The sequence below is a fragment of the Primulina huaijiensis genome, chromosome 14 (assembly GCF_012295235.1).
Source record: "Primulina huaijiensis isolate GDHJ02 chromosome 14, ASM1229523v2, whole genome shotgun sequence".
NCBI classification, from domain to species: Eukaryota; Viridiplantae; Streptophyta; class Magnoliopsida; order Lamiales; family Gesneriaceae; genus Primulina; species Primulina huaijiensis.
In genome coordinates this window covers 6,081,783-6,098,111 of record NC_133319.1, presented here as the reverse complement: position 1 = coordinate 6,098,111, position 16,329 = coordinate 6,081,783, and the positions used below count along the sequence as shown (strand labels likewise).

At 38.6% G+C, this 16,329-nt stretch overlaps 1 protein-coding gene across 1 annotated transcript; it reads right to left on the bottom strand.

The window, feature by feature from the left end:
- Positions 1 to 14,016: 14,016 nt before the first annotated feature.
- On the bottom strand, positions 14,017 to 16,123 carry LOC140957227 (uncharacterized). Its single transcript, XM_073414361.1, has 2 exons — positions 15,057 to 16,123; positions 14,017 to 14,929 (listed from the first exon to the last, which is right to left on the bottom strand). Exons 1-2 carry the CDS (start codon positions 16,121 to 16,123, stop codon positions 14,017 to 14,019), a joined length of 1,980 nt encoding a protein of 659 aa, XP_073270462.1.
- Positions 16,124 to 16,329: the final 206 nt, after the last annotated feature.

The following is a 16,329-nucleotide window of genomic DNA, read 5'->3' as shown; positions in this document are numbered from 1 at the left end:
GACCACGAACATTGAATACATGATCACATACGAGTTGCTTATGAATACCATAAAACGTATCTATTGTTTATATGTCACGCCCCGAAACTCAGACACCGGCGTTGTTCAACAATCATACAATCGAAAAACAACTAGCTTCGTAGTACGGTATAGACCGAAAGTCGGTTTATTTCTTAAATCCCAAACAAATCTCATTGTTTTTACAACCAAAAGAAATAGCAATACGGAAGCGTTTTACAATTAAATAACATAAAATTTGAAATATCTATCTACTACTGATCTTGCACATCACCAGCCCCAAAATTGTTCTGACTCTTCTTCCTCAACTTGTTCTTCGGTTTTATCTGGGAGGGGAGAGTAAAAGGGGTGAGTATTTTGGGAAATACTCAGCAAGTGGGCGCCAAATCGAGCACAATATAACAACATGCATAAAATTTCCAAACACAATTCATATAAAAAAAGACTCATATCACATACAAAACATAGACCAGACACTGAGATTCTTCTATTATCCATGGTCTACTAACGTCAGTCCCTAATTTTTACTCCTTTAAGGATAAGAGGCCATATAACATTTACAATCCCACAGTGTAAGGGCCATAAACATATCGTGTTGGGATTCTCACCCATATCTAGTAGAATCCTCACGATGCCCAAAACCATACCGTGACTATGCCAAGAAAGGGAGTAGAACAAGAACATGCGCTCGACCGAAAAAAAACGAAAATGCATAAACAAAAATTCAAACTTTAAAACAAGCCCACTTACTGTATTCTTGATTGCTAAAAAAACGTGGAGGGTTGCTGCGCTGGGCGATCAGACTTCCTTCCGGGTCTGGACTGCTGCAGAGCTTCGCTACTCGACAAAACTTGGAGATGAAAATTTCGAAAATTTTGGAGCACTTTGAGAGCAAATTTTGAAATTTTTTTCTGGAATGAGGAGTGAATTTCGAAAAGACTTAGGGGGTATTTATAGGTACTGTGTAAGGACCGTGTATCGTATTATCGTAAATCAGACTTTGATTATCGATAATTTATGAGATCATTATGTTGTTAGAAAAATTATGTTTTCATAATGAAAGATTATAATAGTAATTGAATTGTGTTTGAAGAATATGCTAAACTGCAATAGAAAAGTGACACATGTTGCTGTTTTTAGCATAATGATATGAGTATTAGTCCAAATGAAATGAAACCAAGTTCATTAAAAAGCTAATACATAGTACTAGAATTTTCATGTTTTGAGTTTTGTCCAAATCCATTTGAAAACAGGGACAAAATCATCCCGAAGTGTATCATGTGTATTGAAGTTCCTACACTGACACATTTTAGGAGAATAAGCATAACTTTCGCGTTCGATATCAAATTTAGTGAGGTCAGTGGCAAATGAAATTCAAGACATATATCTACAACTTTCATGTTGACCATTTTTGCTAATTCAAAATCTAGTGTTTCGGACAGAACATGGCGCGCTAGGGCGCCATTTCATTTCCGCCCCAACGCGGCATTGACATGCATTCCGGACAAAATGCAATGCGATAGGGCCCAAATTCTTGACCGCCCCAGCGCCCACACCTCAGCTGCATGAGATTTAAGGTTGATAAGAATGAATTGCCGAGAAGTTTCTTTTATTTCCTCTGAAACTTTTGAAGGAGAAACGTTGGAATTCACGTTCTATCGTACGAATCTACCTCGAAACTCAAAAAAAATTATATATTTGGAATCCTCGCATCGAGAATGTTCTTTTGAGGTAAATTTCTTCTTGATTCAGAATTTTTATTTCTTGAATCACTGAAATAGCATGTATTTGAAGTTAATTTCAATATATGCAATAGAATAACTGACAAGAAACTAATTTTCAAAGTCGAAATTGAATTATGTTATGATTTCAAATTGATATAAATTTTCAAAGTTTCAAAGGATTTTGGAACTTGAATTGTTACTTTTAACTGAATTCATTGACTGATATGAATATGCTGATGATGTAGATAGATTTTTTGTACCGAAATCATAAAGCTACATTGATTGGAGACGAAGAATTGAGGTATGTTGCGACCGAGTAACGTACGACAGGTATCTGTGTCAAATGATATATGTTTGATTGGTTTGACTGAGATTATTTGTCTATATGCCTTATTTGTTGAGTTGATGTGACATACATGACATTGATGATTGGATATCGATGTATAAAATAAATATTTTTTTAACACACATCATTTTATGCATACATCGATACATGACATGCACGTTGAGCTATGATCCTTGGATACCTCTATATCATTGGATTTTATTCTGGGGTTTGTGAGCACGATGCTATGTTTGGAATTATGTGGCCCTTAAAACATATTCATTCGTGGCCCCGATGATTGATTGATTGAGATTTGGGATTTGATGACGATATGCCGACGCTATCCTACGATTATCCCTTATACTTGATTGAGGCCGGTGTGCCAGCTCGATCATTGATTTGATAGCGATTCGATTGGTTCTAATATATGCTCAGTGAATGGACAGTTGACATGATATCTGTTAGAGTAAGTGCCCGTCGAGCCAAGTGTTGGCCGAGTGTTCACATTGAAACTCTATATATAAACAATATTTATTTTAATAATATTTGAAATTATTGTTTTGGCACATCTTTATCTGTATACCCATGCTAGTTGCATAGATAAAGCCCTTGAATATACAAATAGTAGAAAGAATATGAGATGCTCATATGATGAGTATCATGAAACTCATATTTATAATACTGTATATTCTAAACGGTTCCTAGTCGATTCAGCCGCCGCTAAGAAGGATATAGGCCGCTCGAGTTTGAGACTAGTATCTGCGATGTGAGTACCATGTTTCTTTGGTAGGGGACATTGTGATATTCAAGCATCCAGATAGGTGCTCCATGTAGAGTACACTGAACAACCCTCCATAAAGTACTTTCCAAGTGGTTCTCACTTATCGAGTGGAAACGTCCTAGTTTATGGTTGTACACCATTAGTCCTTATGACCCGGGACAACATTGAGACTCTATATGCTAGCATTGCACTTTGACTTGTTTACCGACTCTCATGGGGTCATCAGGTGGCAAGGTTGGGTGTTCTGTCGAAACATATAGGAGTCGATGCATTGTAGTCGGGGATTCACCGCTTACCTTCGGGTATGGATATCCTATGTGTATGTAGTATGAAATCTCTGATCAGAGTGTTGATGGTAATTATGAAACGGGTTTCATAGATTACACCATCGATACAACTACGAAATGACACATAGTATCGATTCTTTGAAAGCTCTCGATACACCAATAGTTGTCGAATCGGTCGGGATATATAAGTTGAAGAGACCGTAATGTACGCTAATCATAAAAGATTGGTTCTTGCAGGCACTATCTTTTGATACCTAGGGAATCATGTAATCGATGCTGCTAGGCGTTTAACATGATTGGTTGAGTACTATCAAACTTGAGTTCTGACGTTCTTATTATCAAGGAGTTGATAAGTAAGAATGGAGCAACTGGGGTATGCTCATATAAGGACATGTTTAGTCCCAAATCACATTGAGATGTGAACCCACGACTAGTTGTATCATTGAACCATTGAGGACAACACAAGTGCTAACTTCTAGATCCCGTTGAGAAGTAAAATAGTTCAATGTGTTGAACTGCTTATAAAAGAGTTTATAAGCGTAAATAAAATAGAAGTACGACTTCTACATGAAGATTATGGGGAATGTAACTTTTAATTTGTGGAAGTGTTCCTAAATTAAAAGTTGGCCAATTAAATAATGTATTTGAAAATTGTGATTTTCATAAACATTTTATGGACTAAATTAAATTAATTCAAGTGTTGAATTAATTAAATTACATTGGGCCTTGTAGAACCCAATTAGAAATAATTATTTAACTAGTGGACTTGAGTAAATTCAAGAAAAGTTTAAATGGTCTCAAATGTGTTTGAGATATTTAAATAAAAGTTCACGGGCGTTGTAATTGTTACAAACCCAAAAAGAAAAGCATGCAAGGGAGGCGAAGGGTTGGAGACAACTTTTTCATAAAACAAAGCATGGCATGCTCATGCACTTTATCACTTTTTCAAGCACCAAGAAAAATTCTTCCTCCCTTCTCTCCTATGCTTTGGCCGAAAATTTAAGATCTTCTTCCCTTTCATTTTTGCTTCTTCAATTGTTGAAGATTGCATACTCTTCTCAAAGAAAAATCCTCTAATTTTTCTAGTGCAAAATTAGAGGGGATCTTTCTTGTTGGTGGTGGGCTTAATTTTTAAGCAAGGTGTGCTCTTAGAACCTTGAAGATTTGTCTTGTCATTGAAGAGCTTAGTTGTTTGACAACTAAGTTGGAGCCATCATCAATCTTTTAAGATTGATATGTAATTTACTAAAACACTCTATGAATGTCATTTTGTGTTTTATTGTATTTGCTACACACTATAGTGTTTGAGGTGCTCGGTTTTTTGTATGAAAAATATTTTTGAAACTTCCGTTGCGCAAGCGGGCACTTTAATCGATCCCCTTTCAATATCTCCACCACACACATGCATTGCATAACATATATTATTGTGTAGATACATGTTGTATATATTATGGTTGTTCCATACGGAGCTTTTGCTTACCCCAATGGGGGCTGTTGTTGTCTTTGTGTGTGGACAATGGCAGTTACTCCAGGTTATCAGGAGACAGGAGATGGTATTTCTGGAGGGAGTCACAGCTGAGTTGAGGTTTAGTGGTCTATCCCAGTGTATATATGTATCTATATACCGGCGCATGTCCCGAGGATATGAGTCGTTGTATGTAGTTGATTGTGATTATGTGTGTGTATATTTTATGACGTAATATGTTTAAATGAAACATAATTATATACTATTTTGAGTATTATAATTAATGTTGACACGTTTTGGGCTCATTGTAAAGAAAAATTTTACCCATTTTCCGCTGTAATTAATTAACCCTAATCAAATTGTATTTTAATCACGATTAGGAGTCAAGGACCCCACAGGTTATGGTATCAGAGCATAGATGGGAATGCTCGGTTAAGTTTTGTGTAAACTTGAATAGGCACAAATGAATTGTGTGTTTGTGTGTGATCTACTTGTATTACTTGCTCCTACTTGATTTAGTCTGAGTGAGTTGTTGATGAGATTGATGATTTGATCTGATTTGATGATGTGTAATTGAGATTTATATGTGATATTCATACTATATTTTGTAGATGAATCCCACGAATGAAACTGTTATGAGTAGTAGTACTGAGAGGATAGTTGGACAATTCGAAAAAATTTCCATTGATTTGGTTATGGCTCAATTCCAGGATCTGAAACCCCCGAGGTTCTTTGGCACCGAGAGTGCAGAAAGAGCAGAGGCATGGTTGAAGGATATCGAGTACTTGTTTAATATTGTTGAATATTCCAAGCGTCGAAGAATGAAATTTGCCTTGTATCAATTAAAGGACCGAGCAAAATCTTGGTGGGAAGCTGCTGAGATTTGGTTGAAAGAGGCCGGTGTTGAAGTCACATGGGATGTCTTCAAGGCCCAATTTCTTGAGCAGTATTCTCCTCCTTCTTATTACACTGCCCAGGAAAATGATTTCAATAGTCTGCAGCAGGGAACGATGATCGTTGCAGAATATGCTTCGAAATTTTCTACCTTGTTGAAATATGTGTCTCATGTAACTGCAAATGCAAAAGCGAAATATAACAAGTTTGTGAATGATTTACATCCTGCTATATATACTTTTGTCATTTCTAGTTTGCTTACTTGCTACGCAGAGGCAGTTGAAAGATCCAAGGCCGCCGAAAGCTGGATTAAGGAAAAGAAGTCCTCAGTACACTCCTCCAGCTCAAGTGTCAGTTCAGCAGCCTACCTTACGTCCTAAAGGTAAAAAGTTTAAAAAGATTGGTTCCACTACTTCCTCATCTTCTTCTGGTTCCAGTGGATCCCAGCGAGGGAATCCTGTTATTACTCTTTATTGTAGCCATTGTGGAGGCAAGCATACTATTGAGCAGTGTCGGGGTATGTTTGGTACTTGTTATCATTGTGGGCAGGAAGGACATTTCTCTCGTATATGTCCGAACAGGGGTATGATTTCGTCCCAACCCCAGCCAAGATTTCGAGGTGACCCTAGTATGATGATACCTGCTGTTCCTAGTCCTTCTTTCTAGCAGTCGAATGTTTCACGATACCGAAGACCTGGTAGCCAGACTGTCCAAGGCCCTCCCCAAGTTAGAGTGTATGCCATGATTGAGGATCGGGCAAAAGAAGCTCGTGGTGGTGTTATTGCAGGTATTTGCATGCTTTGCAATTATCATGCACGTGTTTTATTTGATACACGAGCATCTCACTCATTCATATCTAATGCATTTATTGCATCTTATGACATTATGTGTACTCCATTGTATGATACGTTATCGATAGCCACGCTAGCAAGAAATATTATTCTGTCTGAGCAAGTTGTGCATAATTGTATATTGATATATGAGGATAATGTGATATTTCTTAATCTGATTGTCTTTGCAATGCACGACTTTGATTGTATTGTTGGAATGGATATCTTGACAACCAATTGAACTACTGTTAATAGTTTTCATGGAGCGGTTCGATTTCGACCTGTTGATGGACCCAAATGAAATTTTTATGACAAGGTTTCCCAAGCGAAAATTCCTTTGGTATCTTCCTTGGAAATGTCCTGACTTTTGATTAGCAAGGATAAGGGTTATCTTATCTATGCCTTGATGTCTCGAAAAAAGAGCCCTCTTTATCTGATATTCATGTTGCGAAAGATTTCTCCTTACCAGCCCTTGACATATGAACAACAAAACATGTCCTTAACGGGATGGCTTAAAAACCAGTAGGTTCCCAATTTTAAAGGGATGTATTTCCCGATGAGATTCCTGATTTTTATCCTCATCGAGAAGTAGAATTTAGTATTGATCTTGTGCCGGGGACTGTGCCTATATCTAAAGCTCCTTATCGCATGGCACCTTTAGAATTGAAAGTATTGAAAGAACAATTGCAGGATCTTCTCGATAAGGGATATACTCGACCGAGTGTATTACCTTGGGAAGCTCCACTTTTTTTTGTTCGAAAGAAAGACGGTACTATGCAAATGTGTATTGATTATAGGCAATTGAATCGAGCTACTGTGGAAAATAAGTATCAACTTCCTCGTATTGATGACTTATTTAATCAGCTTCAGGGTACGTCTGTATACTCTAAGATTGATCTTCGCTCTGGTTATCATCAAGTACAAGTTCGAGAAGAAGATGTACCTAAAATTGATTTTCATACCAGGTATGGCCACTATGAGTTTTTGGTTATGCTTTTCGGTCTCACTAATGCTCCTGCTTTTTTCATGGATATAATGAATCGTGTCTTTCGAGATTTTCTTGACCTATTCGTTATTGTATTTATTTGTGATATTCTTGTATATTCGAAATCAAAAAAAGAGAATGCTGAACATTTGAGACTTGTACTTCAAACTCTTTGTAATGGTCATTTATATGCTAAATTGTCCAAATATGAATTCTGGATGTACAAAATAGTAGTTTTAGGCCACGTCATGTCGAGAAATGGCATATCTGTTGATCCTGCTAAGGTTGAAGCTGTATTAAATTGACCGAGGCCTACGAATGTCCCTGAGATCCGTAGCTTCATCGGTTTAGCTGGTTATTATCGTCGTTTTATTGAAGGATTTTCAAAAATAGCTAAACCTATTACTCAATGACACATAAGAATTAGAAATTCATTTGGTCAGATGAATGTGAAGCTAATTGTCTTGAATTGAAGACGAAATTGACGACAACACCTGTACTTACTATTCTCTCAGGTACCGAAGGATTTGTGGTGTGTACAGATGCATCTGGTAAGGGTTTGGGATGTGTTCTGATGCAACATGGCAAAGTGGTTGCTTATGCGTCTCGTCAATTGAAATCTCATGAAACTCGTTACCCTATTCATGATCTGGAATTGGCCGCCATTGTATTTGCTCTGAATAATTGGCGCCATTATTTATACAGAGAAAAGTTTGTTATTTATTCATATCATAAAAGTCTGAAATATCTCTTTTCTCAATCTGATTTGAATATGAGGCAACGCAGATGGATGGATCTCCTGAAGGATTTTTATTGTGAGATTCAGTATCACCTGGGATCGGTGAACGTTACTGCGGATGACCTCAGTCGTAAAGTTCATGACTCTGTTTTAGCCTCTGTTAGTGTCGCCAAAGTACAGAGGATATATGTACTTCTGGTTGGACTTTTCACTCGAATTGGAATTCTGTCACTGTCTCAGGATTGCAAATTGAGCCTAATTTGATATCGAAAATACAAAATGCCCAACGAAATGATGCTCAGATTCAAAAGTCTAAAGAACTTGTATCTCCAAGACATCCTTCTGGATTTCAAATTGCTTTTGATGGTTCTTTACGACTTAATGGTCGATTGGTAGTCCCTGATAATTATGGTTTGAAATCTGTCCTTCTTCGTGAAGCACATTGTAACAATTACAGTATTCACCCTAGAGGTCGAAAAATGTATTTGACATTGAGACCTCAATTCTGGTGGAGACGTATGAAGCAGGACATTGCTGAATTTATTTCGAAATGTCTTGTTTGTCAGCAAGTGAAAGCCGAGACAATGAAACCTGGAGGATTACTTCATAGTCTTCAAATCCCAAAATGGAATTGGGAACATATTGCTATGGACTTTGTAACTCATTTACCTCGTTCGCTTAAGGGCTGTGATGCTATTTGGGTTATTATCAGTCTGGCTTTCGAAATCTGCACATTTTATTCCGTATGAGTAGACTTATCCATATAATAAAATAGTCTGGTTATACATCGAGAATATTGTGAGACTGCACGGTGTGCCAGTCTCGATTGTATCTGATCGTGATCCCAGATTTGCTTCTAAATTCTGGGGTAGTTTTCAAGAAGCAATGGGTACGCGTTTAGCTATGAGTACTGCTTATCATCCTCAAACTAATGGCCAAACTGAGCGTACAATTCAAACGTTAGAAAATATGTTATGTGTGGTTGTGATGGATTTTAGAATGGGATGGCAAGATGTCTTACTATTGGTAAAATTTTCTTATAATAATAACTTCCAAACGAGTATTGGTATGGCACCATTTGAAGCCTTATATGGGAGATGTAGGTCACTGTTATTCTGGGATGAAATTGATGAAAGACAACTGACTAGACATGAAATGATACAGGAAATGAATGATAAGGTTCAGTTGATTCGACAGCGAATGAAAGCTGATCAGGATCGTCAAACGAGTTATGCTAATAAACGAAGACGACCCTTAGAATTCCAGAAAGCTGATAAAATGTTTTTGAAAATATCTCCCTTTCGAGGCATTGTTCGATTTGGCATGCGAGAGAGATTATATCCTCGATATGTTGGTCCATACGAGATCCTTGATCGAGTTGGGGATTTTGCTTATCGGTTGGCATTGCCACCAACTTCATATGACATTCATCATGTATTTCATGTTTCTATGTTGAGAAAATATGAACCAGATCCATCACATATGCTTCAACTTAATGAGGTTGAACTTGATCCTTCTCTTTCCTATGTTGAGCAACCTGTTCGCATTATGGATCGGAAGGAGAAAATATTGCGTAACAAAGTGATCCCATTAGTACGCGAACAATGGACGTGACATGGTGTGGAAGAGTCAACATGAGAATTAGAAAGCAAGATGCGAGAATCATATCCGCACTTATTTGATTCGATTCCATTTGTTCCATTGTATTCAATGTATAATGATCCATTTAATGATTTTAGTTTTGATATGTACTATAACTAGTGACATATTATATGTTTTTCAATGTTATATATATATGGACACTTAAGATTTCGAGGACGAAATCTTTTAAGCGGGGGAGAAATGTAAGGATCATATATCGTATTATCATAAATCGGACTTTGATTATCGATAATTTATGAGGACGTTATGTTGTTAGAGAAATTATGTTTTGATAATGAATTATGATAGTAGTAATTGAATTGTGTTTGAAGAATATGCTAAACCGTAATAGAAAAGTGACACATGTTCCGGTTTTTAGCATAATGATATGAGTATTAGTCCAAATGAAATGAAACTAATTTCATTAAAAAGCTAATACATAGTACTAGAATTTTCATGTTTTAAGTTTTGTCCAAATCCATTTGTAAATATGGGCAAAATCATCTCGAAGTGTATCGTGTCTATAGAAGTTCTTGCACTGACACATTTTGGGAGAATGAGCATAACTTTCGCGTCCAATATCCAAATTGAGTGAGGTTGGTGGCAAACAAAATCCAAGACATAGATATACAACTTTCATGTTGACCACTTTTGCTAATTTGAAATCTAGTATTTCGGACAGAACATGGCATGCTAGGGCACCATTTCATTTCCGCCCCAGTGCGGCATTGACATGCATTCCGGACAGAACGCAATGTGCTAGGGCGCAAATTCTTTACCGCCCCAACACGGAACGATAAATTGGCGCGCTATGGCGTAAGTTCTTGACAGCCCCAGCGCCCACACCTCAGCTGCACGAGATTTAAGGTTGATAAGAACGAATCGACGAGAAGTTTCTTTCCTTTTCTCTGAAACTTTTGAAGGAGAAACGTTGGAATTCACGTTCTATCGTACGAATCTACTAGAAACGTTAACGAAACTCGAAATAAATTATCTATTCGAAATCATCACATTGAGAGCGTTCTTTTGAGGTAAATTTTTTCTCGATTCAGAACTTTTTTTTCTTGAATCGCTGAAATAGCATGTATTTGAAGTTGATTTCAATATATGCAATAGAATAACCGACAAGAAACTAATTTTCAAAATCGAAATTGAATTATGTTATGATTTCAAATTGATATGAATTTTTAAAGTTTCAAAGGATTTTGGGACTTGAATTGTTGCTTTTAAATGAATTCATTGACTGAAATGAATATGTTGATGATGTATATAGATTTTCTGTACCCAAATCTTAAAGCTACATTGACTGGAGACGAAAAATTGAGGTATGTTGCGACCGAGTAACGTACGACAGGTATCTGTGTCAAATTATATATGCTTGATTGGTTTGACTGAGATTATGTGTCTATATTTCTTATTTGTTGAGTTGATGTGGCATACATGACATTGATGATTGGATATAGATGTACAAAATAAATATTTTGTTAACACAAATCATTTTATGCATATATCAATACATGACATGCACGTTGAGCTATGATCTTTGGATACCTCTATATCATTGGATTTGATTCTGGGGTTTGTGAGCACGATGCTATGTTTGGAATTATGTGGCCCTTAAAACATAGTCATTCGTGGCCTCGATGATTGATTGATTGAGATTTGGGATTTGATGGCGCTTTGCCGACGCTATCATACGATTATCCCTTATACTTGATTGAGGCCGGTGTGCCAGCTCGAGCATTGATTTGATAGCGATTCGATTGGTTCTGATATATGCTCAATGGATAGACATTTGACATGATATCTCCACGACATACATGCATTGCATAACATATATTATTATGTAGACACATGTTGTATATATTATGGTTGTTTCATACGTAGCTTTTGCTTACCCCCAATGGGGGCTGTTGTTGTCTTTGTATGTGGACAATGGTAGGTACTCCAGGTTATCAGGAGACCGGAGATGGTATTTCTGGAGGGAGTCACAGCTGAGTTGAGGTTTAGTGGTCTATCCAAGTGTATATATGTATCTATATACCGGGGCATGTCCCGAGGATATGAGTCGTTGTATGTAGTTGATTGTGATTATGTGTGGGCATATTTTATGACGTAATTTGTTTAGACGAAACATAATTATATACTATTTTGAGTATTATAAAAAAATTTGACACGTTTTGAGCTCATTGTTAAGAAAAATTTTACCCGTTATCCATTGTAATTAATTAAACCTAATCAAATTGTATTGTAATCACGATTAGGAGTTAAGGGTCCCACATTTTAGGTGAGAATCCTACCATAAACCGATTGATTTTCCTTCCAAAATTGCGAGATAATTATTCCTTAATTATCGATATATATTCCATACTTAAATTGTGCCATAAATAATAAAAACGTGTATATACTTTGAAATTTCGAATTTTTGGCTTCTGGACTGGTTGGCTGCACGTAGACTGCTTTCTCGTATAGGTTCGTGATGTATCTGGAATGTATTACAAATTTGCTAGCTTCCTTGTTGAGAAAGCTGCCTTGTATGCAATAATATCTTCTAAATATGTTTATATCCATCATAATTTCGAAATTAATGTGTATATTTTGCACTGGATTTCGAAACTAAGGTGATTATTGGCTAGGAAAGATTTTTGAATACCATGTATTATTCATTATTTTCAAAATCTCTATTATTTACAATTTCGAAAATAATATCCTATACATGTCTATTAAAACTAAAGTTTTTACAACTCCCCAAATTTGTGGGTTATCATATCCCTCCCACCTTATTGGAAGTTTCGTCCTCGAAACTTGAGTTGGCTTGGTCTCCAAATAGTTAAGGATATTCCTTTCGCATCTTCTCCTCAACTTCCCAAGTTACTTCTTGCTCCGTGTGGTTAGACCATTGTACTTTGACGTATGGAATGGTACGTCGTATAAGAACTTGTTCCTTGGTGTCCACAATTCTGATAGGGACTTCTTCGTACTTCAACTCTTCTCCCAGGTTTCTTTCAATTAGGAGTGGTTCTATTTCTAACACGTGGCTTGGGTCTGGAATGTACTTTCCTCAGTTGGGACACATGAAACACGTTGTGGATCCTTGACATATTCGGTGGTAAGGCCAGTTTGTATGCCAGCGTGCCCACTTTCTCTAAGATTTCAAAGGGTCCTACATATCGAGGGTTCAAATTCCCAGCTCTACTGAATCGGACAACCCCTCTCATGGGCGAGACTTTCGCATAGGCCTTCTCGCCAACATTGAATTCCACCGGCCTTTTATTCAGATCCGCCCAGCTCTTCTGTCGGTCTTGAGCTGCCTTGAGCTTTTCTCGGACAATTCTAACCTTGTCCACGGTCACCTGTACTAGCTTGGGTCCCAGCACGACTTTTTCTCCCACTTCATCCCAATACAGGGGTGATCGAAATTTCCTTCCATACAGAGCTTCATATGATGCCATTCCAATGCTGCTGTGATAGTTGTTGTCGTATGCAAACTCAATTAAGGGTAAATGAGTGCTCTAATTACTACTGAATTCAAGGGCGCATGCTCGCAGCATATCTTCTAGGGTTTTATGGTTCTCTCAATTTGTCCATCGGCCTGAGGATGATAGGCCGTACTAAGGGTCACTTTCATTCCCATGGCTTCTTGAAAGCTCTTCCAAAAGCGCGAGACGAACGTCGGATCTTTATAAGATAGGATGCCCACTGGCACTCCATGCAGCCGCACAATGTTGTCCATGAACAGTGAAGCCAGCTTGTCGAGATTGTAATTCATGCAGACGGGTAGGAAATGTGCAGATTTTGTGAGTTTGTCTACAATCACCCATATCCCGTCATGACTTTGCCTTGACTTGGGTAGTCCTACCACAAAGTCCATGAAAATATGCACCCATTTCCACTCGGGGATTTCCAAAGGTTGCAGTAATCCTCCAAGTCGCTGGTGTTCAGCCTTGACCTGCTGACATACCTGACATTTGGAGACGAATTCAGCTACATCTCTTTTCATGCCATTCCACCAAAAATTGTTCTTGAGATCTCTATACATTTTTGTACTGCCTGGATGGACTGGGGATTTTGACTTGTGTGCTTCTGTCATTATCTTTTGGCGAAGGTTATCGCTGTCGGGCACGCACAGTCACCCTTTCATCCACATAATTCCTTTGTCATCGATCTGATGATCTTGATATTTTCCATTTCTGACTTGATCTTTAAGTTTGGTCAGTATCGGGTTTTGATCTTGGTTCCACTTGACGGTGTCCTGCAGACATGGCTGGGCTGAGAGGGAAGCTAGCGTCACTTTGTATGTGGCCTTCCGACTTAACGCGTCAGCCACTTAGTTTGCTTTACCTGAATGGTAGCTTATGGTCAAGTCATAATCTTTCAGAAGTTTGATCAATTGCTTTTGTCTCATATTCAGCTCCTTCTGGGTGAACAAGTACTTGAGACTCTGATGGTCTGTGAAGATTTCACATTTAGCACCATAGAGGTAGTGCCTCCAAATCTTTAAGACAAAGACAACCTCTGCTAGTTCAAGATCATGTGTAGGGTAGTTTTGCTCGTGTGGTTTCAACTGCTTTGATGCGTTGGCAATCACCTTTTCTTCTTGCATGAGTACGCATCCTAGGCCTTCCTTAGATGCGTGGGCCTTCTTTAGTTTATCTAGCAATTCTTGGAGTTTTTCTTTCAGCTCCTTGAGTTCGGCTGGTGTCATTCTGTAATGTGCCTTAGATATTGGTGCAACATAGGGAATCAGGTTGATCTCAAACTCAAATTCGCGGTTCGGGACCGTCCTAGAGAGTTCTTCTGGAAAAACATCTGGGAACTCTCCCACTATAGGGATGTCCTCCATTTTCAGCTCGACTTCTTCTTTTACTTTGCTGACCATTGCTAGGTAGATGTCTTCTCCGGATTTCATGGCCCTCCATGCTTGGGAAGCGTAAATCAGTGACTTTCCTTCCTTGGATTCACCATGACACACGACTTCCTCCTGACCTGGGGTTCGGAGTTTGACTATCTTTCCTTTACAATCTACTATCGCATTGTTCATTGCTAACCAATCCATCCCTAAGATGATGTCGAAATCGACCATGATCAATTGTATCAAGTCGGCTCTAAAAGTCTGATTACCGATAATGATTTTGCAATCTCTGTAAATTTCGTGAGTTTCAATGGCCCTACTTGTAGGTGTGGCTATTCGAAAGGGCTCAGTTAATTTCTCGGGCTTACATCCTAACTTCTTAGTAAATCTATTAGAAATAAAGAAATGTGTAGCACCATAGTCAAATAACGCATAAGCAGGCACTTTTTGAATTAGGATGGTAGCTGACACGACTTCATTGACGCCGTCTGCATCTTCTTGAGTCATGGCAACACCCTGGCGTTAGGTTTGTTCTCCCTCGGCTTGTTAGGGTCTGCTCCCATGCTTGGCCCAGTTCCTTTATTGGGCCCTGTTGCTTGGTTGACGGCGGTAGGACACTCTGCAATTCTGTGGCCCAGTTTCCCGCATCCAAATCATACGCCGCTGGCTCTTCGGCATTCCCCGGTGTGTCTGAAACTGCATTTTGGACATGGCTTGAGTCCTTGGTAGTTTGTGGCAGGGTTTGCCCTATGGGAGGTCCACCTGACTGATTGGGCCTTTTTAACTTTTGTCCTTCTTGAGATGGTTGGCTGTGAATAGGACGTTTGTTCCTGTTTTCACCTTCTCTTCGGTGAATGTCAGCTTCGGCTCGAATAGCCGCGCCCATCAGGTCTGAAAATTTGGCGGGTTGGTAGACTGCTAAAGCTGATTGAATTCGGCTGTTCAACCCCTTCTTAAAGCGGTGTAATTTCAAAACTTCATCCACCTTGATTGTTGGAGCATAAGATCCCAGGGCATTGAACTGTGAAGTGTATTCCACAACTGAAATATCCGTAGCTTGAGCGAAATTTTCAAACCCACTCAGTTTCTGCAGTCTAATTATAGCTGGGTAATACTGTTTCAGAAAGGCATCTCGAAAGTGCTGCCATGTGACTTGTCCAGTAGTGGTCATGGCTGACGAGACTGTTTCCCACCACCTGCCTGCTTTATCTTCTAAGAAAGGCACTATCACGTCGACCTTAAGTCCCTCAGGGACTTCCAGTAATCGCAGCTGGGTTTCTACACTTTTCAGCCAGCTCTGGCTAACTTCAAGGTCGGCAGCTCCACTGAAGGTTGGATACCTGTTCTTGCGAAGTGATTCATTGTGGAACTTGATTCCGTGCTGTGGTGGAGGTGGAGGCGGCTGGTTGGTGTTTGGGTTTACTAACTCTTGCAGTGTTGTCGCCACGATCGACGTGGCTATGGCCATCAAATCTGCCTGGTTAAGACTGGACCCCGGCAGTGGTCCGTTGTCTTCCTCGTTGACATGGTTGTTGTTTGCATAGCGGGGGTTGTGGTTTTGTCTCGAGGGTCTACCGGCCATTTCTTACAATTCAAAGGTTTCTAAGAATTTGATGCGCATATCGATAGGATTGAATAAATAAATTATGATGGAAACAACTGAAATCAATGAATAAATAAACATAAGTTTATTGATTTCTGAATATAGAGGAACATAAACAACTGAATGAAAACAAATCGTACTGAAGAAATAACGTAGCAACAATGAGAAAGTAAACTTTTAGTAAA

Bases quoted from the DNA above. Each gene is read 5' to 3' on its own strand.
- LOC140957227 (XM_073414361.1), bottom strand. From the start codon at position 16,123: ATGGCCGGTAGACCCTCGAGACAAAACCACAACCCCCGCTATGCAAAC. The intron at 14,930-15,056 runs GTGTTGCCATGA...TATTTCTAATAG, and splicing joins AGAACAAACCTAACGCCAGG to ATTTACTAAGAAGTTAGGAT.